The 25,527-nt window shown below is 36.9% G+C and overlaps 1 protein-coding gene across 2 annotated transcripts in view; it reads right to left on the reverse strand.

Moving 5' to 3' along the window:
• Window positions 1-23,093, reverse strand: part of nol11 (nucleolar protein 11) — a 57,535-nt gene extending 34,442 nt beyond the window's left edge. Inside the window, exons 1-3 of one of the 2 annotated variants that reach the window (XM_042758103.1) lie at window positions 22,916-23,093; window positions 22,585-22,698; window positions 22,441-22,497 (exon numbers count right to left, since the gene is read on the reverse strand). In XM_042758103.1, the coding sequence (XP_042614037.1) occupies window positions 22,441-22,497; window positions 22,585-22,698; window positions 22,916-23,062 (318 nt within the window). In that variant the 5' untranslated portion in view covers window positions 23,063-23,093. The remainder of the gene's footprint in view (window positions 1-22,440; window positions 22,498-22,584; window positions 22,699-22,915) is intronic. The other variant, XM_042758102.1, reaches the window with a different exon arrangement.
• Window positions 23,094-25,527: the final 2,434 nt, after the last annotated feature.

Below are 25,527 nucleotides of genomic sequence, written 5' to 3' on the forward strand. Positions count from 1 at the left end.
GCTCATTGGTGAAAGTGCAAGACCTGAAAGACAAAAATAAAATTCTCAAATGACAACAATCCTTTCAATTATAATTGAGTAATAAAAAATATATATCAGTTTACCTATTATAAAGCATGACGAAAAGGTGACTAAAGGTTTTCATTAACTAAAACTAGAGTAAAATGCTCAGACATTTAGTCAACTAAAATTTGACTTAAACAGTATGGAGGCTGCATTAACATTTTAATAATTCACTGATGAACAAGTACTTTCTTTGTTTTCAGGGATGAAGTCGGCAACACTGACTCATCTCCGCAGTAGTGATGTACCTGTATGCATGTTTCATAAGGAATACAATCTGAGAATATTTTTTTTTTTTTTACATTTGAACTGGTTCATTTGAAAGTAGACATTTCACTTTCTACAGATACATTTGTAATGTCTTTAACCCCTGGAATCGATTAACACGTATACGCGTTATGAGGCATTTTGTCCTGATAACCCCGAAAAGAACTTAAATTACACTTTTAGTTTTGATCGTACAGATAAGAGCAATACATCAATTGAATCTGTAAAGGGTCTACTTTTTTTTGTATACAGACATAATAACAACAAAACTTTGTGCGTTTATAAAATAAAGATAACAAGGAGTGCTGTCTGCAGCCTTTGTCTGCGGTGATCTTCATTTACAAACGCGTCATTAAAATGAACTGTAACTCAGTGAATACTCAACGAAGAGACATGAGAGATATCTGTAGAAAGCTTGACATGTCTACTTTTAAACTAAACAGGTGCTGCCGAAAACAAATATTCTGTGATAAAGTAATCAATATGAAAACAACGCGATGTCCGTCTTTCACGTCTCCATTATCTTCTAATGTGACCACGCCCAATGTTAATGCCCGATGATAATGTTTCACTGAAGCACGCGGCTTGAATACGCCCACACAACAGAAGACACAGCGAGACTGTTCTTCAAGTTTTTTTTATTTTACTGTTTGCTTCTCGATGAGAGGAATAAGATAATTCACCCCAAAAAGATGTGATGTGGATTACCTTAGGATTTGAGATTTGAGTCAGTGTCTTAATGAGCCAGGCGTTGCGTCATTCATTCAGTAAAGCAAATGCTGTAGTTTGGACATTCAGGAAAAGTTGCATTCTTGCTTGTATCTTAAACATGAAAACAATAACATGCACAGAGTGTCTGTATCGAACAGAGTTTAGATCGATCTCAGTCCGTGTGAAGATTTGCTCTTCTTGCTATTAAGTGAAAATCTACTTTAAAGATACTTTGCAACAATGGTAGAATTTAATTTGGGGTATAATTTGAATTTTCAACATGATCTGTGCGCTACTTCATTTACCCTAATTTGTCATATTGTAGACTATCTATATTTTGTATTTGTTTATTTTATTACTTTTAAATTATTGTTTTATTATTGAATTTAGTTATTTATATTTTAAATAGTTTTTTCTTCCAACTTTTGCAGGCAATTTTGTTTTTGATTGCAATTTTATTTGTTAAGGTGGTCTGGACTTGGGGGACTGCTGGGGGGTGGGTGGGGTGGGTGTTTGGAGAGGTTCAGAGGCAGGGTTTTTCCTGGGTCAAAATTGGTCTTCGTGGTGGCTGACCGACATGGTCATCCACACACAGCAAAGAGTACCCTAGTACCCACATGATCCACAAGCCCAATATTGACAATAAATGTTAAATTTAACCAAAAATTTAATATGGCATGTCATGCCGAAAAGGTTCTTTGTAAAATAAATACAAAGAAACAGTTGGTGATTTTTTCTTATCCTATTTATTCATTAAAAACCATCACTGTCAGGCTAGATAGTAAAAGAAAGCGATTACAACTTATTTTACATGTAAACATCATCGATACCGAAGTATATTTGAAATGTCAAAGCTATCGCAATTTCTCTATTTACAAATTATGCAATTATCAGACACAGATATTACCTGTCACTCTCACTGTCATCCTTTTTTTGCCCTCTTTGCAAAAAAAGCTGTGATTTTTCCACGACTGGCTTTCATAGTTTTGAAAGAAAATCCTTTTTTGATAGACCTGATAATTATTTTAGTATAATCATATCAATTAAAAAGTAGCATTAAAAACGTAGCGTTAAAAGGTGTAGTAGTGTAATTTTTTACCATAATTTTTTTTTATAAAATTAGCAGCTAGCTAGCAACAGCTTCCTTTGTGCTTTGATCTAGTTTCATCTTACTCCAGTCTAACTTTAAATGATTTTATAGGTAATTTACTACACATTGGCAGAGGCCTATACATACTGTGGATTATTAAGGCTAAATTTTACTAAACACTCTTGATAAATGGGGTAAGCACACTTACTTTCTCATTTCAGATGTGTATGTTCTTCTAAGTAATGATTTGTTATACACCGATTCAGACAATGACGGGCAGACCAATTGCTTTAACCATTCATTATAATGAATCGGCTCAAAGGAGTCATTAGGTCGCGAATCGGACTTTAGCGGACGTGTTGTGTGGGAATCCTGGCTGTTAGGACATCGCAAAAGATTTGTCAACACACACACACACACAAAAAACACTTCATAACTGGATAGATTTCTTTTTTTTTTTGGCATTTATTTAAAGTTATGTCAGCTGCATGTGCGGAATGCTTGTCACAAGTTGTAAGAGAAGATAAGGCAACTTTTTTTTTTTGACTGCAATTTACACCCAGCGGTCAAATAAGGCTTTGGCGGGACAAAATATCGTTTTGGCGGCCACCAAAAATTTTCAATATAGGAAAAACCCTGAGAGGGTCAGTCTGTTCGGTATATTTTAAAGAAGCAATTGTCTAAAAAAAAACAAAAAAAACAAAACAAAGGGAAGTCGTGGCCTATTGGTTAGAGAGTTTGACTCCTAACCCTAAGGTTGTGGGTTTGAGTCTCAGGCCGGCAATACCACGACTTCGGTGTCCTTGAGCAAGGTACCAAACCCCCAACTGCTCCCCAGGTGCCGCAACATAAATGGCTGCCCTCTGCTCTGGGTGTGTGTGTTGATCTCAAAAGATACATTGCAACAGCAGCACGATTTGCTAAAGCAGCATATTTAGCATGCAACCTATCACATGCATGCTACTTGTGTGGATTCAGTGAGTTCTGACCGCAAAAGATGAGGTAAGGTGATTGGATATGTATTTGACCATGTACAGCACTCCCACTTTCCTGTTTTTACATTAGAAGCTGTATTTTGCTTGTCAAAATACATGTTCGATTTTAATGTTACTGGTAGTTGTGGTAGAATTAAATGAATGTCAATACTCCGAATTTTGTTCGTGTACCCCAGTTTGAGAACCACTGCTCTAGACCTTAAGGTTTGGTCTGCATGTTCAGTTTTACTGGAGAATAATAATAGCAATAAATCCTAACAATTACAATAGGGTTTCAGCACTACATGCTCATGTCATAAGTTTAAGAATGTGGTTTGAAAACATTTCATGATCCATTGTGTTAATAATGTTTAACATTTGAACATCTTATTTAACATTGTTTTTCACATTTTACAACTATTACACGCAATGAAACCCAAATGTTTTTGTCAGCCAAACTCAGTTCTCCTGTCTCCTCCCGAGATGAATATCCTCTGAGATTAAAGTTAATATTTAAATAATTTAACAACAGTTTAACACACTTTTATGTTCACAGTTCTCTGATGTGGGTTAATAGTAACATGACACGCAGGTTATCAAATAACGTTATCTTTTTAATAAGTGTTTTATTTTTACTGTTTAAAATTAGGGATCGACCGATATGCATTTTTCAGGGCCGATGCCGATACCGATTATTACAGATCAAGGAGACCGATAACCGATATTTTGAACCGATATGTGTCTAGTGTAAAAATGAAAATTAATGTCAAAATTAAGAATAAAAAGGCCTCTGACAAAGACTCTCTTTAAATTATTTCAACACATCTTTAATTCTGAGAACTGTTCATAATAACAACATTAATATTAATAATAACAACAAACATAAAAAGTGCTGGGAGCATCCATCAGCAGCATTCTGTAAACTAAGTAAAACTTAAAGCAAATTTAAACAGCAACAAATGAACAAATAATGGAAAATAAATGTAATCTATATATATATATATATATATATATATATATAGAAATATATATATATATATATATATATATATATGTGTGTGTGTGTGTGTGTGTGTGTGTGTGTGTGTGTGTGTGTGTTATATTTAGCATTTTATTTGCAACCCATAATTGCATTAAAATCACACACAACCCATATTGTAATAGTGTTTTTTTTTTTTTTTAGACTGTTTATCACGGCGATACAAACTAGGAAGTATACAGGACAGTGTCATCCAGAAACGTGCAATGTGAGATTATTGACAATTTACGTTATTAGCATAGGGTTATTAGCAGGGTGTGATTTGTGAAATAAACAGAGGGGGGGATGCCTTTGAAAAATTTTATGAAATGTTTTTAATACGACGGAAATTGTAATTAGTATGATCTCAGTTTAATAAAAACATTATAAGCCTACGTTAGGCCTATTAATTGTAATGATTTAATGTCCACGGTTATTCAAACAACAAATTACATCTAGAAAGCGAGCAAAGAACACAACGGAGCTTTTTGAAACTCCGAATCAGTTAAACCATTGCGTCGCAAAATGATTCACTGTTTCGATGCGCTTCAATCGGATTGTGTATCGCGAATCATTTGATTCAGATCTGGACGTCAGAGCGGGTTTGCATGATGTTTTTATCCCCACCGGGGATAAAAGTTATTCAGCAGAGGCAGGGATGCATAGACCAGAAGGGGGGAAATCCCCCCCCATCAAGTCGCACCCTGGTTATTAGTCAAATGAGAGAGCGCGGCCCCGGAGATAACTAAATCAGGAATAGGGAGCTTGCGTCGCGTCAGGGCGTCAGAGCTCGCGCTTGATGCCCTTTCAGCTCTTCAAAATTGCATAATGGTAATTCTGAATCTGTATGATAAATTATTTTGCAATCATGTTAGAATAAAGCAATATTTCTCCAAATATGCGCAATTTTTTTGACTAAGAGCCCTAACGGAACGGACGCTGTTCAGTGAAGCTATGTGAACAACACAAAAAAAAACCCGCAGCAGACGTGAGTGAATTCATTTGTGTTGATAATCTATTCACAATATAACGTTAAGTTGGCCGAATGGTGAGAGAAGTAGGTTTTAGTTTCACTATCTCAGCACTGATGTGATGATCCGTTAAAGCATATCACTGCAATGACGGACATTGACCGGGAATTCACAGTATAATAACTGAACGGGGCTTGTCATCATAAATCAATTATATTTAGGTGTTTTGCAACTTAAGTGTAGTGATTTATTGCAACTTCAGGAACGTTTACTGCATTCTTACCTTCGAGAGATAACTTATCGATGTGTGATGATGATCACTGAAGCAGCTCCTGTGCTTTCGGTGTTAGAGCGGAACATTTTCCAGCCGCGACAGCCGTATTGATTGGCCAGGCTCGTGACTCCCAACAAATCAGACGGACGATGGGCGGGGCTTAGTCTAGGCCACAGAGCGGTGCGCTCTGACTGAGGTGGCTGGATCAGTGCCAGATCGCGCATTTCAAAATAAAATGGTTTTATCGGCAAATCGGTTTTGAAAATGGCCGATGCCGATAACAATAAAAATGCTTAATATCGGTGCCGATAATCGGTCGACCCCTATTTAAAATTATACTCAAGAATTATATAGTAGATCATATAAATATTAGTTGTATTCATTAAATGTTACTATGACAAGTACAGAAGTAATTGCTTTATGAATATAACTCAAATTACTCACCAGTAGCCTAACTATAGGCTAATCAAACTATTCAAACATTTAATGCTCCACAAATGAAATGTATAAAAAGCTAAATGCATCAAAAAAAAAAAGAAACTAATATTTTATTACCCAAGGTTGGCATAGGTTATTCACTTATTGTTTTGCTGTGTGCTTGTAATCAATCAAGCAAAACAGTTTTGACACTTTTGCAATCAATGCTTCAATGTTTAACATTGACACTTCATTACCTGTTCAAAATAATCCATTAACAAGTAGCGATTTGAGGAGCTTGCACTAATCCCACCCAGCACCAGACGTAATTTGGAAATTTTTCGGCCTTAATCAAGTCGGCCCTTAATGGCCTTCTTTTAGCCCAAAAATTGACATTGAAACTTGGTCTTTGTTTGGTCCATCTGATTTGGTCCAAATTTAGTCCAAAAATAGATGTTGAAAACTGGGATCTTTGGATCTCGGCATGATGTCTAGCTTTTGAGGATCTTTTGGTCTACTTCACTTTGTCAGGGAGGTCCTATTTAAGAGATTTTTTGATTGCAAATAGGTGTGGCAGTAATCAGGCCTGGGTGTGGCTAGAGAAATTGAACTCCGGTGTGATAAACCACAGTTTTAACAGGGGGGCAAACACTTCTTCACACAGGGCCATGTAATTTTTGGATTTTGTCTTCCCTTAATAAAAACCTTCATTTAAAAACTGCATGTTGTTCACTTGTGTTATCTTTGACTAATATTTAAATTTGTTTGATGATCTGAAACATTAAAGTGTGACAAACATGCAAAAAAATAAGAAATCAGGAAGGGGGCCAACACTTTCACACCACTGTATATACAGTGGGTACGGAAAGTATTCAGACCCCCTTAAATTTTTCACTCTGTTATATTGCAGCCATTTGCTAAAATCAATTAAGTTCATTTTTTCCCCTCATTAACGTACACACAGCACCCCATATTGACAAATACAGAATTGTTGACATTTTTGCACATTTATTAAAAAAGAAAAACTGAAATATCACATGGTCCTAAGTATTCAGACCCTTTGCTCAGTATTTAGTAGAAGTACCCTTTTGATCTAATACAGCCATGAGTCTTTTTGGAAAAGATGCAACAAGTTTTTCACACCTGGATTTGGGGATCCTCTGCCATTCCTCCTTGCAGATCCTCTCCAGTTCTGTCAGGTTGGATGGTAAACGTTGGTGGACAGCCATTTTCAGGTCTCTCCAGAGAGGCTCAATTGGGTTTAAGTCAGGGCTCTGGCTGGGCCATTCAAGAACAGTCATGGAGTTGTTGTGAAGCCACTCCTTTGTTATTTTAGCTGTGTGCTTAGGGTCATTGTCTTGTTGGAAGGTGAACCTTCGGGCTAGTCTGAGATCCTGAGCACTCTGGAGAAGGTTTTCATCCAGGATATCCCTGTACTTGGCCACATTCATCTTTCCCTCGATTGCAACCAGTCGTCCTGCCCCTGCAGCTGAAAAACACCCCCACAGCATGATGCTGCCACCACCATGCTTCACTGTTGGGACTGTATTTGACAGGTGATGAGCAGTGCCTGGTTTTCTCCACACATACCGCTTAGAATTAAAGCCAAAAAGTTCTATCTTGGTCTCATCAGACCAGAGAATCTTATATCTTTGTTTTTTAGCAAACTCCATGCGGGCTTTTATGTGTCTTGCACTGAGGAGAGGCTTCCGTCGGGCCACTCTGCCATAAAGCTCTGACTGGTGGAGGGCTGCAGTGATGGTTGACTTTCTTCAACTTTCTCCCATCTCCCGACTGCATCTCTGGAGCTCAGCCACAGTGATCTTTGGGTTCTTCTTTACCTCTCTCATCAAGGCTCTTCTCCCCCGATAGCTCAGTTTGGCCGGATGGCCAGCTCTAGGAAGGGTTCTGGTCATCCCAAACATCTTCAATTTAAGGATTATGGAGGCCACTGGTGCTCTTAGGAACCTTAAGCGCAGCAGAATTTTTTTTGTAACCTTGGCCAGATCTGTGCCTTGCCACAATTCTGTCTCTGAGCTCCTCAGATAGTTCCTTTGACCTCATGATTCTCATTTGCTCTGACATGCACTGTGAGCTGTAAGGTCTTATATAGACAGGTGTGTGGCTTTCCTAATCAAGTCCAATCAGTATAATCAAACACAGCTGGACTCAAATGAAGGTGTAGAACCATCTCAAGGATGATCAGAAGAAATGGACAGCACCTGAGTTAAATATATGAGTGTCACAGCAAAGGGTCTGAATACTTAGGACCATGTGATATTTCAGTTTTTCTTTTTTAATAAATCTGCAAAAATGTAAACAATTCTGTGTTTTTCTGTCATATGGGGTGCTGTGTGTACATTAATGATGAAAAAAAATTACTTAAATGATTTTAGCAAATGGCTGCAATATAACAGAGTGAAAAATGTAAGGGGGTCTGAATACTTTCCGTACCCACTGTATATACAGTTAATCGATACGTCACTTACATGGAGCGTGAAAATGGGCTGAAACTTAAACATTGGTTTTGATCTTTTCATGGTAAATACACTGATACCACTTGTTCTGTGATTTCAGAAGTGACAGAAAAAACCCTCTACGACACAGAAGTTCCTGATTTTAAAATTTCTGAAGGGAGCTGCTGACAGAGATATTGAAAACAAGTGATCTGAGAAAGCTCATTAACTTTATATGCTTCTTTCACAATATATTTCACCTATTTCACCATGCATCTCTAATTTTCTTCTGCAAATGTATATATATATATTGCTTGTTAGTTATTTTGATGTCCAAACATAAGTAACACTGAAAGAGCATTACTAAGTAAACCTAAAAATGTAAATTGTATTTTTTTTTTTGTATATTCTGTAAATTATTATTTTTCTTTTCTGCATTCCACCTCTGCTATAGTTTATTTATAATAAACCTGGCATTGTATAATAAATATTGTTGGCTCTGTGACAGATTATGTTCCTAGATTCTTAGTAATACCTCCAACATTCACTATCATTCAAAAGTTAAAGGGTCAGATTTCTCATGTATTTGAAAAAAATATTTTATGCTTAGTCACCACTGCTGCATTTATTTGATTAAAATACAGTAAAACAGTAATATTGTGAAATTACCATTTTTTATAACTATTTTCTATTGCAATATGTTTTAAAGTGATCAAAGCTGAATTTTCAGCATCATTATGCCAGTCTCCAGTGTCACATGATCCTTCAGAAATCATGCTTTGCGAAAACAAGAATAAATTACATTTTACAATATATTCACATAAAAAAAGTTATTTTAAATTGTAATATTTCACATCATTACATTTTATATTTATGATCAAATAAATGCAGTTTTCTTGGTGAACAGACTTATTTCAAAAACAAAAACTGATCAAAAACTTTAACAAGGAATTTGAATATTAGAACATTTATTCTAATAAAGTGCAAGAAGCTCTCAAAAATATTAATGTAAACAGTCCTCTTTTCCTCTGGTGATTTGTATTGTATACCCAGAATTAGGGATGCACCGATCATGATTTTTCATGGCCGATTCCGATACCGATTTTTTTTACAAGCAAACTGGCCGATTCAGATACCTGATATTTTTTTCTTTAAGCAACAAACAAGAAAGAAGGAAAGTATACATAAACAAGATGTTTATTTGTTATTTAATAGGCCATACTGGCTTTTGGTTATTATAAACAATATCTGTAACCATCTGAAATTAATGTCAGTGACTGCACAGTAAGTAGCCTACATTCAGTACAAACATAGATGGTACAGACATCAGCATTTAGCTTTTGTTTTTGAATTGGGTTGAAACTACATAGAACTGGCCTTAAATTAAAAGATTAACTGTAACCATGTGAAATTAAAGGCAATAACTGCATAGTTCTTCAATCCAAACAACACAATCAACACACATTCAAGAAGATGTTTCTTAATCAGCATTCAGTATTTGTTTTAGTTTTAAAATTGGGTTTTAAATAAAAAAGGTCTTTACCAGTGAGACTAAATAAAAGTATGCTATATAAATAAATTATTCCAAAATGTTAAAATCATGTTTGTGCGAATAAAACAAAGATGCAAAGTGTTTCATTCGTCCAATTAAAAAAATAAAAATAAAAAATAGGGTAATGATTCACATCTGTATTTTTTTTTTACTTGAGCCAATGAAAAATAAATAACTATTGGCTTAAGTTTAAAAAAATAGATGTGAATCATTACCCTAAAAAAATTTTAATTGGATGAATGAAACTTTGTTTTTTTTTCAATGTGCTACAGCAGGTGAATTTTAAATCAAATTAAGTCAATGTAATTTTAAGGCAAAATAAAAATAATCATCTTACACAGAACTGGCGTTTACTTCTGGCTTTTCAAACGTTTATGCAAGTTCTACTTTACAAAAAAAAAAAAAAAAAAAAAAAAAAATTTCTCATCCAACACGCGAGACGTTGAGCTGAACATCCCTTCACTGTCTCCATTTGTGTAAGGCGCGGACAGGTACAGTACACTCGCGCAGCTTCAGCGAGCGCAGGAAAGGGGCTCTTATTTGTGCGCCAGTACACCAGCGGCTGTTCGCTTCCTGCTATCTGTGCCTCAGACATGTAACTCTGCACTTCCAGTGCTGAACGACTACCTGTGTCCTGCGCACAGATTTCGAAATACTTCCACACAAATGACATGATAGTGAATGATTACAATGCAGTCTGTGCACGCAGGCGCACTTCCGGAAAAATCGGCCGAAAAAAGAACAAAAACCGGCCGACTGTCGATCGCGTATTTTAAGCAAAAACCGGCCAGTTCCGATTTATGGCCGGTCAACCGGTGCATCCCTACCCAGAATACAATGCAAAATGACAGATTCCCATTCTCTATACCCAAGCTACACTCTCACACCGTGTCTACACTGGACGTGACAAATCGACCGTTGAAAATCATTTGAACTTTGTGTCAGTACGTCGTTAAATAGAGTAAGGCATCAGTTTACTGTTGGGGATATGTTGTGTCATGCCATGCCACATCCAATGTTGACAACATCACTGACTATAACAGTTTCTATTGTATTGTATTGTCCCACCCATGTAGACACTGTGTTAGAACTCTTATTAAATGTTACATATGATGCCATTCATAATTGATAGAATATTCCTATTTCAGAGACTGAAAATCACAGATAAACCACAAGGTAATTATAACTTATTTCAAGAATAATAATAATAATAATAATAACAACAAGAATAAATAAAAATGCATCTGTGACTTAATATTTTCAGTGGGTTGAAAGTTCTCATTAAACACATTGCCTTCTCATCTTTGTGGGTTGAAAGTTCTCATTAAACACACTGCCTTCTCATCTTTGTGCATTTTCAGATGTTGTGCACATTTACGAGTCAATTTTTAACTGCAACTTTTGAACATCATAATATTGGTTGTTTTCTTTCTCTTTCCAGAGTTTAGCTTCAACCACCATTTAAGCTGACCTAAGCAGCTGATCAAGGATCACCAGAAACTCTGCAGAATGTTGGTCCTCCATGCCAGGGACTGGAAACCAGTGTTGTAAGTCATCAATCTAGAAGTCATCCTTCCTATTTGAATTGTCATGTTCAGAACATATTGCAGGAGATCTCAACATTGTCTTTCAAGGTCCACTTACATGCAAAGATTTGCTCCAACCTAGTGCAGTGCACCTGAACACACTGATCAAGGTCTTCAGTTTTCTAACTATAAAGTCACAAACAGGTGAGTGTGATCAGGTGTGGACCTAAACTCTGGGTGTGTATCACTCAGGTCCCCTGCTCAGTAGTCAGTGGTTAAGGGCTGTCTCAATCACAAATTTTTTTACAGTGCACTGAAATGTTTTCTCAAAGCTGTGAAAACCAGGAAGCATCGATGATCACCACTATGTTCCCTTATAGGAAGTTCTGAAGCTCACAACTTCGAGAATTCACTACAAAATGACAATTAATAGATTTTAAAACACAAACCAATATTATATTTCAGCATAAACATACATCACTAGAAAGGTAATGTATAATCTAGTAAACATTTCCAATTTATTTATGACTGAAATCTTGCACATACATGTAACAAAGTATTTATCATAATATGCTGTAAATAGCATTAAAAAAAAAAAGATATCAGTTTTACTGTTGTGCATTAATGTCAGGTCGGAAATAGTCACCAGTAGGGATGTAAATTTTCGATCATTACCATGATCTATCATCATTTAAATTAACGATCAATTAATCGATTAATCATTAACCTTAATGCTGCTAAATGCATCTATTTCAACAGCACGCAGTCACCGGAATGAGAAGATGTGCAAAAGCCACTCTCAACCGCTTTCTCTCCCGAAATAAAGGGGGTTTAGTCTGAATAAAATGTGGTAGCAAGATTCTAAAATGATTAGATGTGATTATTATGATCATTTGATAAAATGAAGAGAGCACGCTGTACATTTGAGATCATTTTACTTTATTGACGGTTTCCTATCCCGTCATGGAGATCGCTGAACGCGCCTCTTTAAAAGGTTTAGTGGTGCTTATTGTTGTATTTTAAAACACAATTACAATGTTTTCAACTGACATTATGGAATTTAAAATAAAATTATCCCAAACGTAACTGTGGCACGTGTGGCTGTGCTGCGCAGTCAGTTAACCGCTTCCATTGGCGCTGCTGCAGCAAAACAAACTGTTGCTCACATGAAATATTTTTTATGTGAGTATTATGACCTGTTCTTAATTTGATCCTGCTGGAAAATGTCAGATTTTTGCATTCCAGTAGGCCTATTTGTTTTTTAAAAATCCGGCATTTACAGTGCATTAGATCGAAACAGTGCATGCGGGCGTGCAAACGAGGACAAGCCAGTATGGGTTTGGCTAGATGTATTTGGAGGTTATTGCTCACATCTTATTCATCACAAATCCAAATGTTCCCATATTCGCAATGTATTTGAATGTTAAACTACTATTTATAATGTAAACTAGGCTTGTACTTTACACGCATTCGCATATAGATGGACAAGATCATCCTCTTCACATGAGCAAAAACATCCTTAACAGCAGAGTGGACCGGTATACTACGGTCTATTATAACTGACCTTTTATACGTTTGGTTGACTATTATATTTAAAAAAAATGAACAGACTGCGAAGGAAGTTTGAATTGCTAGAATATGTGGGGTGTGTGGACGCAAGGCGCCAGCACGACTGAACAGCTGAATCATTAAAAAAAATTATAATTTTGGAGTAAGATATAATCCAAGTGTTTACTTTTATTTTTGCACACTCAAAATAAAAACTGAAGATGTGCTTTTGTAAAATAAAGCAAACAAACAAGGATTTGCGTTGTCATCCTTTTCTTTACGTGAACTTGTTTGAGCACTGCGCCACACTTGTTTTAAATCTGTTAGCCTAAATAAGTGAGTTTTTTTTTTTATGATTTTTTTTTTTTTTAAGCCTATTACTTAGGCTATACATTTTCCTTAAAGCATCCCATTTTGTCCCAGGGCTTGAAAACCTGTGCCCTAGGCTAGTTAGGTCCATGCAGAAACTTGCTCGTAGTTGTGGTGTCACCGTTTAGTGACATCATTGAAAGCTCTGGGAAAACGTATCGTCAGTGTCAGTCACAGTGCCTTTTTATTGCTGTTCTGAATCCAGCAATTATTAATTTACAAATGATAAGCTCTGATTATGACAAGTGTAGTATAAAAGCTTTGTTTCCTAGAGGAATAATTGGTTAGCTGGAGAATGTTACATTGCAAGGATGCTTTTGGATGCTGCTCGAGCCCATAGCCTACATTTACATGGCTTTGTTCTGGTTTGCCGGTTGCTCACGAATTTCCACAAATTCAGTAATATTTAGGCATTGTTTCTTTTCCTAAATCCTCGCCGTCTAACCCTCTAATTTCGCAGGTTTATTTTATTGTCATTAACTTTTTAATCACTGTTTTCGCATCTCTTTGGTATACAGGCAAATGAAAGATTTCATGCCCATGAATTAAGAATTTGTTAGATTTATTAACTTGTTCCCTATTTTAGTTAAATCATGGGCTGTTTAAGGAACAAAATTCATGAAACATGGGCAGTGGCCACAAAAGAAGTCGCAGGAACGAATTATGTTGTAGGAATGAATAGCCTGCCTATCTGTCCCGTGTCCCGCAGCCCTGTGAAACGTAGAGCCTGGTATGAAACAATTATCTGGGGAAATTAATTACTACATTTCTATTGCTTTCCATGTTGAAGAACTTTGTGTTGTTTCTATTTTAATGTACTTTTAAAGTTTAAATCATATTAAAAGCTTAATTTTTGTACATTATGAATGAATGACGATGCATTTATATACCTTCACTCACAGCCGCTCGCACGTGTTTTGCACATGAGCCGCACGCAGCCCAAAATTAAATAGCTTAATCGACCACCCATAGCTTTAATCGATTGCATCTCTTATCAACAATTAATCGATCATCTATTAATCGTTGACATCCCTAGTCACCAGTGTATTGTGAGCCACTGAGCACATTGCCTAAATTAGTGTACACAATATATTAATTCACAACCTAGTAGGAACGTAACGATTCACTCAACTCACAATTCTATTCACGATTTTCATTTCACGATTCGATTCACAATTTTATTTTATTTTTTAACAAAATGATATTTAAGAAAAATTATGAATGTGTCATTTTATTATTGCTTGGACAAAATGCTGTATATTTCTTTGTGAAATTGAAATATAACTATAATAATATACTAATATAGCACTTGCATATTATTGCTCTTTTGTTGGTTTTGATTGCTTCTATTGTCCTCATTTGTAAGTCGCTTGGGATAAAAGCGTCTGCTAAATCAGGGGTTTTCAAAGTGTGGGTCGCGACCCACTTGTGGGTCGCAGAATGGAGCAAGGTGGGTCCCACAGTCACTTGGCTGCAGCTAAATTTGCGTTTAAATGACACACACACTCACACAGTTCAGTCTAGGGCTGCACGATATAGCCTACCAACATTAATTACGAATTGCAACATCCTTAGTGTGATTTTCGAATTGCAATTAATAATTGCATTATTAAGTTTAAATAATGAGCAACGTCTTTATTAAAAGGCTCAATCAGTCAACATTATTAATGAAAAAAACTTGCTCACTTCAATGCACTGTATTCTACATGAGATTGCATACACCAGAAAATTCAAATGTTACGGAAATGGTTCGAGGAAGGCTATGTTCATTCATTTCTATTGTCTGTTTGAACTGCACTGTTTTCGTTCGGGAAACGGTCTGTAAAAAGCATTTCACATGTATGGGGTGAGCAGGGTATAAATGCAGGGTTAATTGTAACACTACAAGATTTAAACATTTCCACATAACAATTTACAAAATGTTGTAATATTTCCTTGACATATCTCTATATAGAGAAAAAACGTGCCAAAGTTCAAAAATATTTTGAAGATATTGCTGAACATTTAACCATTGCAAAAGTACATTTCTGACTGAAGTAAATTTGTCTTCTCATTTTTTTAGTGTTTATTTAAAATGAGACGCATCTGTTAATTATTTTGACCTATTTCACAATTATTTTAATCTCCAAACTGTTTTAGATAGTTCTGCTTTACTTCTTGTGCTTTCCTAAAAAAAAAAAAAAGTGTTGGATTGTGCACCGCTCTCCCTTACACAAACACGGAAGGACCATGAATGCATTTTCTGCGCTGAAGCCCACGATGAGTTTAACAACACGCAGCGCAGATTACAGTTCACTGGAGTGAGCCTGTTTCACGTTTTTATGGACATTTCATATTTTAACGTCTGTAAACAAAGAAATTAAAACTTAAAGTGAAATTTTACAGTTGTATACTAAAATAAAATGGTTATTTTTCTTAAATACTTAATTTCTGTGATATCAAACTTTAATTAAGATTAGGCTTCAAGTAAATTTTTTTTTTTTATCTCAAATATTTTGGTGGGTCATGAAATAGATTACACTTGTCTAGGTGGGTCATGGAATCGAAAAGTTTGGGAACCCCTGTGCTAAATGACAACATTTAATTAAAGCTGCAAGCAGCGATCAAAGGGCCCTCGCACCCGGTGGCCATAGGAGAACAGCGAACGTTGGACCATATGCTTATAAAATGGTAAATATTTGTGCCACATTTCCTGCAGCCAACAGGTGCCGCTATGATTATAACTGAATATCAGCATGTAAATGTCTTCAGGCCATAAATCCTACTGAACATACAGTTTCGGGCAGATCAGACATTGCATGTGTAAGTTAGTGTAAAAGAAGTAATTTCCTGTTGCCAGCAGGAGGCGCTAAGACTATAAATAAATATTGGCCTAAAGATGAGTTCAGGCTAGGACCCATATCAAACACATGACCTTTGGCCAGACCGGATATTGCATGTTTAAGTTAGTTTAAAACAAGTAATTTCCTGTCGCCAGCAGGTGGCGATATGATTATAACTGAAATATTGGCCTTAAGATCTGTTGAGACCAGGAATCTTATCAAACATATTAAGTTTAAGGCAGATCAAACACTTCATGTTTAAGTTAGTTTAAAATAAGTCATTTCCTGTTGCCAGCAGGTGGCGCTATAATTATAATTGAATATTGGCCTTTAGATGTGTTCAGGCCAGGACTCTTATAAAACGTGTGAAGTTTGGGGCAGACTGGGCATTGTATGCATGAGTTACAACAACTTCCTGTTTCATAGTATTAATAGCATCCTTTAGTACACAGTAAGTGTTGCTAGCATGTTTAAGAATATTTCTAGCATGATTAGCACACAATGGCATATTTTACTGTGTTGCTAATAGTGTATAAGTGTAAAACGTCACTTCCTGTTGCCAGTAGGTGGCGCTATAACTATAACCAAATATGAGGATGTAGATATCTTCAGGCCAGGACTTTAATCAAACTTGTGAAGTTTGAGGCAGATTGGACATTGTATGCACAAGTTACAGTAATGTTCTGCTTCACTGCATTAATAGCATGCTTTAACACTGAGTTAAGTGTTGCTAGCATGTTTTAGCATGCTTTTAGGATTTTTCCAGCCTATTTAACACTTGTTGATGCTTTTTATTATTTTGCAAGCAGTCCATAACAGTGTTACACATGACACTTTCTGTTGCCAGCAGGTGGCGCTATGACTATAACTGAATACGGGCATGTTGATGTGTTCAGGACAGGACTCTTGTCAAATGTGTTAAGTTTGGGGCAGATCGGAGATTGCTAGCCTGAGTTACAGCAACTTCCTTTTTCACTGCATTAGTAGCATGCTTTAGCACTTAGCTAAGTGCTACTAGGATGTTTTAGCATGTTTCTAACATATTGCCAGTATATTTAGCACTTCCTGACACTTTTTAATATGTTGCTAGGAGTCCATAACAGTGTTAAACATGACACTTCCTATTGCCAGTAGGTGGCGCTATGACTATAACCGAATACGGGCATGTTGATATGTTCAGGCCAGGACTCTTATAAAATGTGTGAAGTTTGGGGCAGATTGGGCAATGTATGCATGAGTTACAACAACTTCCTGTTTGATAGTATTAATAGCATGCTTTAGCACTTAGTATGTGTTGCTAGCATGTTTGAGAATATTTCTAGCATGTTTAGCACACAATGGAATATTTTACTATGTTGCTAATAGTGCATACCAGTGTAAAACATGTCACTTCATGTTGCCAGTAGGTGGCGCTATAACTATAACCAAATATGAGCATGTACATGTCTTCAGGCCAGGCTCTAATCAAGCTTGTTCAATTTGGGGCAGATTGGACATTGCATGCCTGAGTTACAGCTACTACCTGTTTCACTGCATTTGTACCATGCTTTAACACTGACCTAAGTGTTGCTAGCATGTTTTAGCATCCTTCTAGAATTTTGCCAGCCTATTTAACACTTGTTGGTGCTTTTTATTATTTGCAAGGAGTCCATAACAGTGTTAAACATGCCACTTCCTGTTGCCAGCAGGTGGCACTATGACTATAACCGAATATGGGCATGTTGAAGTGTTCAGGACAGGACTCTTATCAAACTTGTTCAATTTGGGGCAGATTGGACACTGTATGCCTGAATTACAGTAACTTCCTGTTTCACTGCAATAATAGCACGCTTTAACATTTAGCTAAGTGTTGTTAGCATGTTTTAGTATGTTTCTAGCATGTTTCCAGTGTATTTAGCACTTGCTGACACTTTTTAATATATTCCTAGGAGTCCATAACATGGTGCTTTGGTGAAAATGTGTTGGAGATACATCATTTGTGAATAAAGACGTACTTTTTTGTGGTTGCTGTTTTTTGCGTACACAAGGCATGTTAAAAAAATATCTTCATCTGTGTTCTGCACAAAAGGGTCTTATAGGTTTGGAGCGACATGGGGGTAAGTAATTAATGACAATTTACATTTTTGGGTGAAATATGTTCTAATGTGGTTATAATTGGTCATTGTTCTGTTTTATAAACATTTTCTATATTTTAAAGATTTATTGTTTTTAAAAATGATGTTTAAACAGAAAAGATGGATTAATTTGATGAAAAGTTTCAGTATAGTAGGGCTGGTCCGAATACCATTTTTTGAGCTTTGAAGCTTTGGTAGTAATCAACACCGAATATTCGAAGCTTCGGAGGGAGGGGGCTGAACATTCTGAACGTTGAGTAATTAAATACATCGGTATGGCGGTATATTAAAAATTTATATCATAACGAAAATATACACCGTTTTTCATTATGAACCGGTATACCGCCCAGCACTAATTATGGAAATAGAATGGTTATTTTGTATTGCAAACATGATACTTGACTCCGAACTGCTGACCATTGGGGCCCGTCTCACACCTAGATTGCCTACACTTCTTCATTTCATTGTTGTTTTGTTTAGGGGATATGCGCTAGCGTCGCAACATGTTTACATTATTCTACACCCCGCCTCCAGTTGTGCGGGGGTGTTGGAAAGTTCGGAAACCGTATACTGTCGCTCAGCCTTTTCAAACTCTTTTTGCCCCCAAAAGAAGAATGAAAAACGAACTTCGTTTGAAGTATATCGGGGCCTTTAGTGTGCGCACGCTTCAGTTGTACACGCTCTGAATAAGTGCATGTCAGAACAGAACACGATTGAAATGTTTAACCGGCAAGGCTTTAAAGCACATGCAAACAAGTGCAGTGTCTCGTGAGTGTAACTCTACAGCTGAATTAATATTTCATGTAAATGTGTCTCGTGAGTTGCAGTTGGAGCCGGGAGTAGAGCTGGGCAAAAAAAAACATTTTTCGATCAATAGTTTTATTTAAATGATGTCGATTTGATATCGATTCTCAAAAGCAGGGAACTAATTTTTCAATGGTGCGACTACAAAAAAAAATCAGGTCGCACCGGTGCAACGAGCCGTTCGAGGGGAAAAAAGAAAGTCTCCGTGACTCTGAAAGTCTCCCTGTGGTTCAACAACAGACACTAGAGCCCTGCATTTCAGCCCAGCATGACGGACCCCAACTTTTTTTTACACCCGAGCCAGGCTTCGGAATAATTTTCACGTCATAATTCAGACGCGGGCCGGGCCTCCCGCCTGTTTTAGACTTCTCACTTTTATATTTTAGACATCCATCAATTAGTGATGAAACAAAATTGCTGCGCTGGTGGAAACAACACAAGAGCGTGCTACCGCAACTGTCAAGAGCAGCTCGACGGTGTTTAGTGTACCGCAGCAGCAGCGCAGTAGAACAGTTCTACATTCAAATACACGCAATAGGCTCAAGCTTGCCACAAAGCACTGGCAAAAGTAATTACCATAAATGTGACGGGGGAAATAGTAAGAAGATATTTGAATTATTTACTAATAAACTAGTGTTTTCTGAGTCTGTGTCGCAAGGATGAAGTTGCTGACTCGCCATCTCATTAGACGAGCATTAGAGAGAAGTGCATCTTTACGAATTATGATAATGAAAGATTTTGTTTTTGATTTGTTTTATTTCGTTAAGTAATCATTTAAAGCTTTCTATAGATATATTTATCATGTCTGTGAGGCATGTTTTCACTGAGTTTAGGTTCATTTTTGGACTCCTGTTAAAGATGAGATGCAGAAACCACAGCGTGTTTGTTTTCTTTATTTTATAAAAGCACAACGTTTTGTTGATATTGTGAGTGCACACAAATAAAAAACCCTTTGCAGTTACAAATGATGCATTACTCTTACCTTTATGTGCAAAAATGATGGCGTATCTACTGAAAATTGCAAGTGATCACGCTGGCGTCTCCATGTCCTGAAGCGGCTCCGCACAAACTATTGGATATAGCGCACATTTATCTGGGTCTAATGTTTAAACTGTTTTATATCTCTAGATTTTATTTTAGGCAAGTCGTGATGATTTGAGAAGGCTAAATTGATCAAACATAGGCTCACTGTCTGCCGCTGGCCACTTGGTCGTTACTTTAAAAAAAAAAAAAAAAAAAAAAAACTCAAACTTATATTTAAAAAAAATAACTAAATTAACTTAAAAAGCGAAACGAAATATAATCACTTTGCTATTACATACAAAACTGAACTATTTTAATAGCTGAGACAGTAGTATAAGCTGTTTAGTGTCTGTTCAGATCAGACACTAGAGCATCCCTTCATTCAGACACAGTGGAAGATTTGATAAGAATCAGTGAAGAGGGGCCAAGTCTGGGAGACTTTGATGCTAAAGAGAGTGTGGCAAGCTGGTTTAGCCAAGACCAAAGATCAAGAAGGCCAAACTACAGGAGTTGGCCATCCAAGGGGCATGTGACTGCAATCGAGGATAGTCCATAAGACATTGAGCCATGAGATGTTAAGTTGGAAGCCCTTAAAACACTTAATTTAGAATTTATTTTTATTTAATTTATCTTGAGATGTTTTTAAGTTTAAATTTCAGCTCAGTGAAGCACTTTAAGCACCAACACTTTTTCAATAAGTTACCTTTCTTGTAGAAAGTGCTTCAAATAAAGAACTTTGTGTTGACCAGATTGTTAATTAATCATTTACAAGTCAATATTGCCTATATGGACAGCGATTTAAAAAAAGTGAACTTGTAAAACTGCGATGTTAAATGCGATGTGGTCAAAAATTTGGGTGCACCTAACTTTTGTGCTGGTGCACCTAAGAAAAAAAGTTAGGCACACCAGTGCAACAAGTTAGTCTAGAGCCCTGAAAAGCCATGGATCGATCTGGTCCAGTATTTATTTCAGCAAACATTTAAAAGAAGATCTGATTAATGTAAATCTTTTCATTAGGCTTCTCCATTAGATGTCGCCCTCTTATTTACCTTGCACACTATTACAACAGAAACCCTGTCATTCATTCAGTGCTTATGGTGGAGATACTGTTGACAAGAACCAAGAACAAAGCAATATGCGCAATTTGCATTGCTCAAGTAAAATTCTATAGTAATACTAAAACTCTGCGGAAGCATTTGACCACGCGTAAAGGCGCCATAATTTCCGCAATGAATGAATGAATGAATGGAGGATGCTGCAACGCACTTTTGTTTACACAAGCGAGGATGACGCTTGCTGTGTTTTCAGCCTCTGTCGTCTCACTATGACGATATGAATACACAAATTTCATCCCCAGCTGCTCTGAGTCACTTCATCAGCATTTTACCGTTTAATCTGACAAATCATATCACAGCAGCTGCAAGTTCCTCACGGCAACCCGTCAAAATAAAAGTTTAGTTTCACGTGAAGAAACTGTCAAAAATATATTACTATTTAGCAGTCTTAAGACTCAATGTAACAATGCTGCTACTACTACTACTAATAATAAATATTAATAAATCTTTATTTTTAAAGGAATAATCACATTTGTTTTCTTTTTAATTTTAACAGTAAACCTTTGTTGTGGAGCACTTTGTTTGCCAGAAAATAAAAGGGTTTTTCATTTGATTAGGATAAATTAAATTGTTTTATGCCTCCATCTGATTACCAGAAAAATTAATTTTATATGGCGCTATTATTGTTTAAAAAATGGCCCTATACAAAAAAAGATAAGGTTTAAAATACAGGCCTGTGGCTCTTAATTTCTTTTTAGAAATTCACCATTTGTAAAATGATGTTTACTGTAAACTTTTTTTTTTTTTTAAATATCAATAGCATCTGTATTAAAACTATATTCACTGAATGTAATCGAAAGCCTGTGAATCTAAATCGAATCATCTGAATCACCCAGCCCTAGCCGGAAGACACGGTAAATACAGCGCATTGCTTGAGGAATATGTTGTGTCTTGTTTGTTAATGTTTAATTATATTACTAGTGTTGCCTCCTTTGTTCACTGTTACACTACTGCATACATTGCATCTTACACTGGTGTCGTTTAGTTTTGTAACGTGAGCCCACACTTCAGAACGTTTCGCTCTTGCCGCCATGACCGATCGCACGCAAACACATGCGTATGGATATCACACGCACGTCGAGCAAACGGCCACATCATTCATTCAGTTAAGGAAATAGTAACCAGCAGCTTTTAATTCTCCATTAACATTGATGTAAACGGAGATAAAACAACGCAAGTATCGATAACAGTATCGTTTGTCCTGAAGCTTATCGGTAGTCCGGTATTAACCCAATTACGTAACTTACGGTCCAAAAAATACCGGTTCTCGGTACCTATCCCTACCATCCACCCAATTCAGACCTTATGAAATTGAACTATACTTACTGTTGCTTTAAAAGCCTTTTCCAGGTTAACATCATCTTCTTTCCAAACTCTGACGACCTACAACACAACAATCATGCCTAAATCAAGTTCTTAACATGTGAAATTGAAGCAGGCTTATGGGGAAAATAATGTCTGTCTTCTTACCCTGTCATCTGTAACGACCACATATTCCTGGGACTGCGTGTTAAACACCGCGGGGCAAGAGATTATTTGTCCCTGTTTCACTGACCAACTGCCCGTAGGCTTCTGATCAGACACCTAGTTATCAGAAAAAAAGAAAGAAAAAAAAAAGAACGAAAAATAAACCTTTAAAAAGTATTACAAATTACTTAGCTAACAAGTCTCGTATGAAATAACATGTACAGAATGGATTAACAGCATATGATGCTGTTGGAGCAATTCCTGGGTTTACACGCTGTAGAACCGCGTGCGACAGTTTCTCATTAGACAGACGGTATTTACTAACTCGTTTTACCTTATAAACGGTAATAGATCTCGAAGAGTCAGTGACGAGGACATAATCGATATCTCTACCCTGTTCAACTCCCAGAATCCCTATATTAGAGGAATTTTGCACTGGTCCAACTCCACACAACGTGTATCCTTCATACAGCGTCGCCATGTTTCTCCAAGTGATATTTCTATCGCGAGACTTGTCCCACGTAAAACCAGAACGAGAGAATTTTTACACAATCTTTGCAACACTGCCTCACTGTGGTTTGGAGTAATTTTCTTAATGGCCTGTGGCTATAGTTGCCGATTCCGCGTATTATACGCGACTATGGGCTTCTTTTTTTGTTAAGTTGCGTGAAAAAAATCCCGGGTCGCGGTTTTTTGGCCTTATTTAAAAAAAATAGTTGCCTGTTAGGAAAACCTGACAAACAACTTCGTTTCTTTTCATTTCTGTTCACTGTATTCTCTAATGCACTGACTGACACCCTGTCTGCTCACAGTTAATAGCCAATCAGTGCAAAAATATAAGGGCTGTAGCGTAATTTGCCAAATATTCCGCCCCCTTCTCACGCGCCTTTTTTTTAACATAATTTTTCTTTAATGAGGGATTGGAGGAAAATCACGTCCGAAAAGAAGGCGCGTGACCATGTAATCCAAGTAATGATAGTAGCACGTAGAGGAGTGGGATGACTTTTTTCCTTTATAAGGTAGCCTAATTTTTAATTTTTACAATGTTTTTGTAATGTATTTATTATCAACGGATGTAATAAAAAAACAAGTAGGCCTATAGCCTACTAATACTAAGAGTATATATTTGGTCGAATAGACAATATTTTAGTAGACTATTATAAGTATGTGGTTATGTTACAGCTCCCCTTTGAAGTTCTTGTGTTTTTCTTTTCCATCTCTCAAATGCTCACAGGTGATTGGAGATTGGTTTTGTTCCTGCTTTGTTGCAGTTTGCTGATTTTTGTAAAATAAGTTATGTTTTTGCTTTTCAGATAAAAGTAGTTTCAGGTTAATGTGTTGCAGGCTCATTTATTGGTAATAAATAATTGATAATAAATAATATTAATGATAAATTATTAAAAGATATTGGGCTTGTTTTTTGTCTCGCGAGAGTTGGCAACAGTGCCTGTGGCGCGAGATATATGAGTTGACATAACTTTTTTGCTAGTGATTTTCTGAAGTTACTCACTCATCATTTTACGGGCCACAATTTTGTTGTTGGAAAATTACGTTTAACATGATTAAAGCTGACTATTGCATGTTAAAATTTACTTTAGCGGGGTTTACAACCCTTTTAAATGCAAATGACCACTCCAAGACCACCTGAAATGTATAACACTACAGGTCATTATCAAATATTCAGCTCTGATGAAGCTGTGTGTGTATTTATGAATATATGCAGTTAAGACATAAGAACAGTAGCCAGCTCATCGCATAAACTTGGTACAGGGGTGTATAAGATTAATTGAAAAGACAAAAACTAAATAAGCAAACAACAACAAAAAAAAAAAAAATCTGTTTACAGTTTTATTAATAACAACAGTAAATCATGTAATGTGGAGCAGAAAAAAAATCTCTACACTATACAGATTTGTCTTTCACCTTTTCACCGCCGTGCTTCCGACAATTAGCGCATATTCTCATTGCCGTATTATATAGGACAGGGACAGGGATGGTCAACTGGCGGCCCGCTGGATCATATTAGACTGGGATGATCAGTTTTAAAACAAAAGTAAGCCACGGAAAGATTGCTTTCAGTTTATGATGTTAATACTGAGGGAGGTCGCTAGTTTCCAGCCGCTCCCCGTACAGCATGTAACTGCACTCTAATGGGAATCACTAACATTAACAAAAATGAATGAAAAATTGACAATGAAAATCGCATTTTCCGGTCAAGATTGTAAACAGATGATCTTTTTTTTTACCAAATTCAAGGGGATACCTATATGTTTGGATCGTTTGGAAATGTAATCTGAAATGAAAGATTTTAATTTAAATCGCCAAAATGACAGTCTTTAATCAAACAAAGGAAAGCCACAGGAAAATCCAAATAAGGAGTACAAAAGGTGAAAACCAAGGCAGACCCGCAGGCTGGGTATAAGTAACACAGGAGACCTCTGTGGCTGGAACAACCAGCAGGCTGGCGAGGCGGAGGCTTGACCGGGCTCAGGGGAGAACCGGGGATCGGAGCTCGCAGAGCGGGGAGGCCGCGGCGTTGGACAGCAGGTAAGGTTCTGTGGGGTGCAAAGGGGTGAGCACAGAGACGAACGGGCAGGGATAGCAGAAGACTAACCTAACCCCGACTAGACGGGACAGGACAGGACGAGACTAATTTCTTGTGCAGACGGCAACAGCTTCATTAGGAGATAACAATCTGACAAAGAGACACGAGAACGAGAGGGTAGAAGTAGCCCAGATAACAAGGCAATATGAGAAGCAGGTGGAGGGGAAATTATCTTAATGAGAAGTGAAGTCAGCTGTGACACAGAAGCGAAGAGCGGGGGAGACAGGAGGGGAGAAACCAGCAGGGGGAGACAGAGAGAGAAAAAGAGAGAGATAGAGACAGGATCATGACAAGACCATGACAGTGACAGAATGGAGAAAAAACCTTGGAAGAAACCAGGC

Source organism: Cyprinus carpio, chromosome A6, assembly GCF_018340385.1.
Source record: "Cyprinus carpio isolate SPL01 chromosome A6, ASM1834038v1, whole genome shotgun sequence".
Classification (NCBI taxonomy): Eukaryota; Metazoa; Chordata; class Actinopteri; order Cypriniformes; family Cyprinidae; genus Cyprinus; species Cyprinus carpio.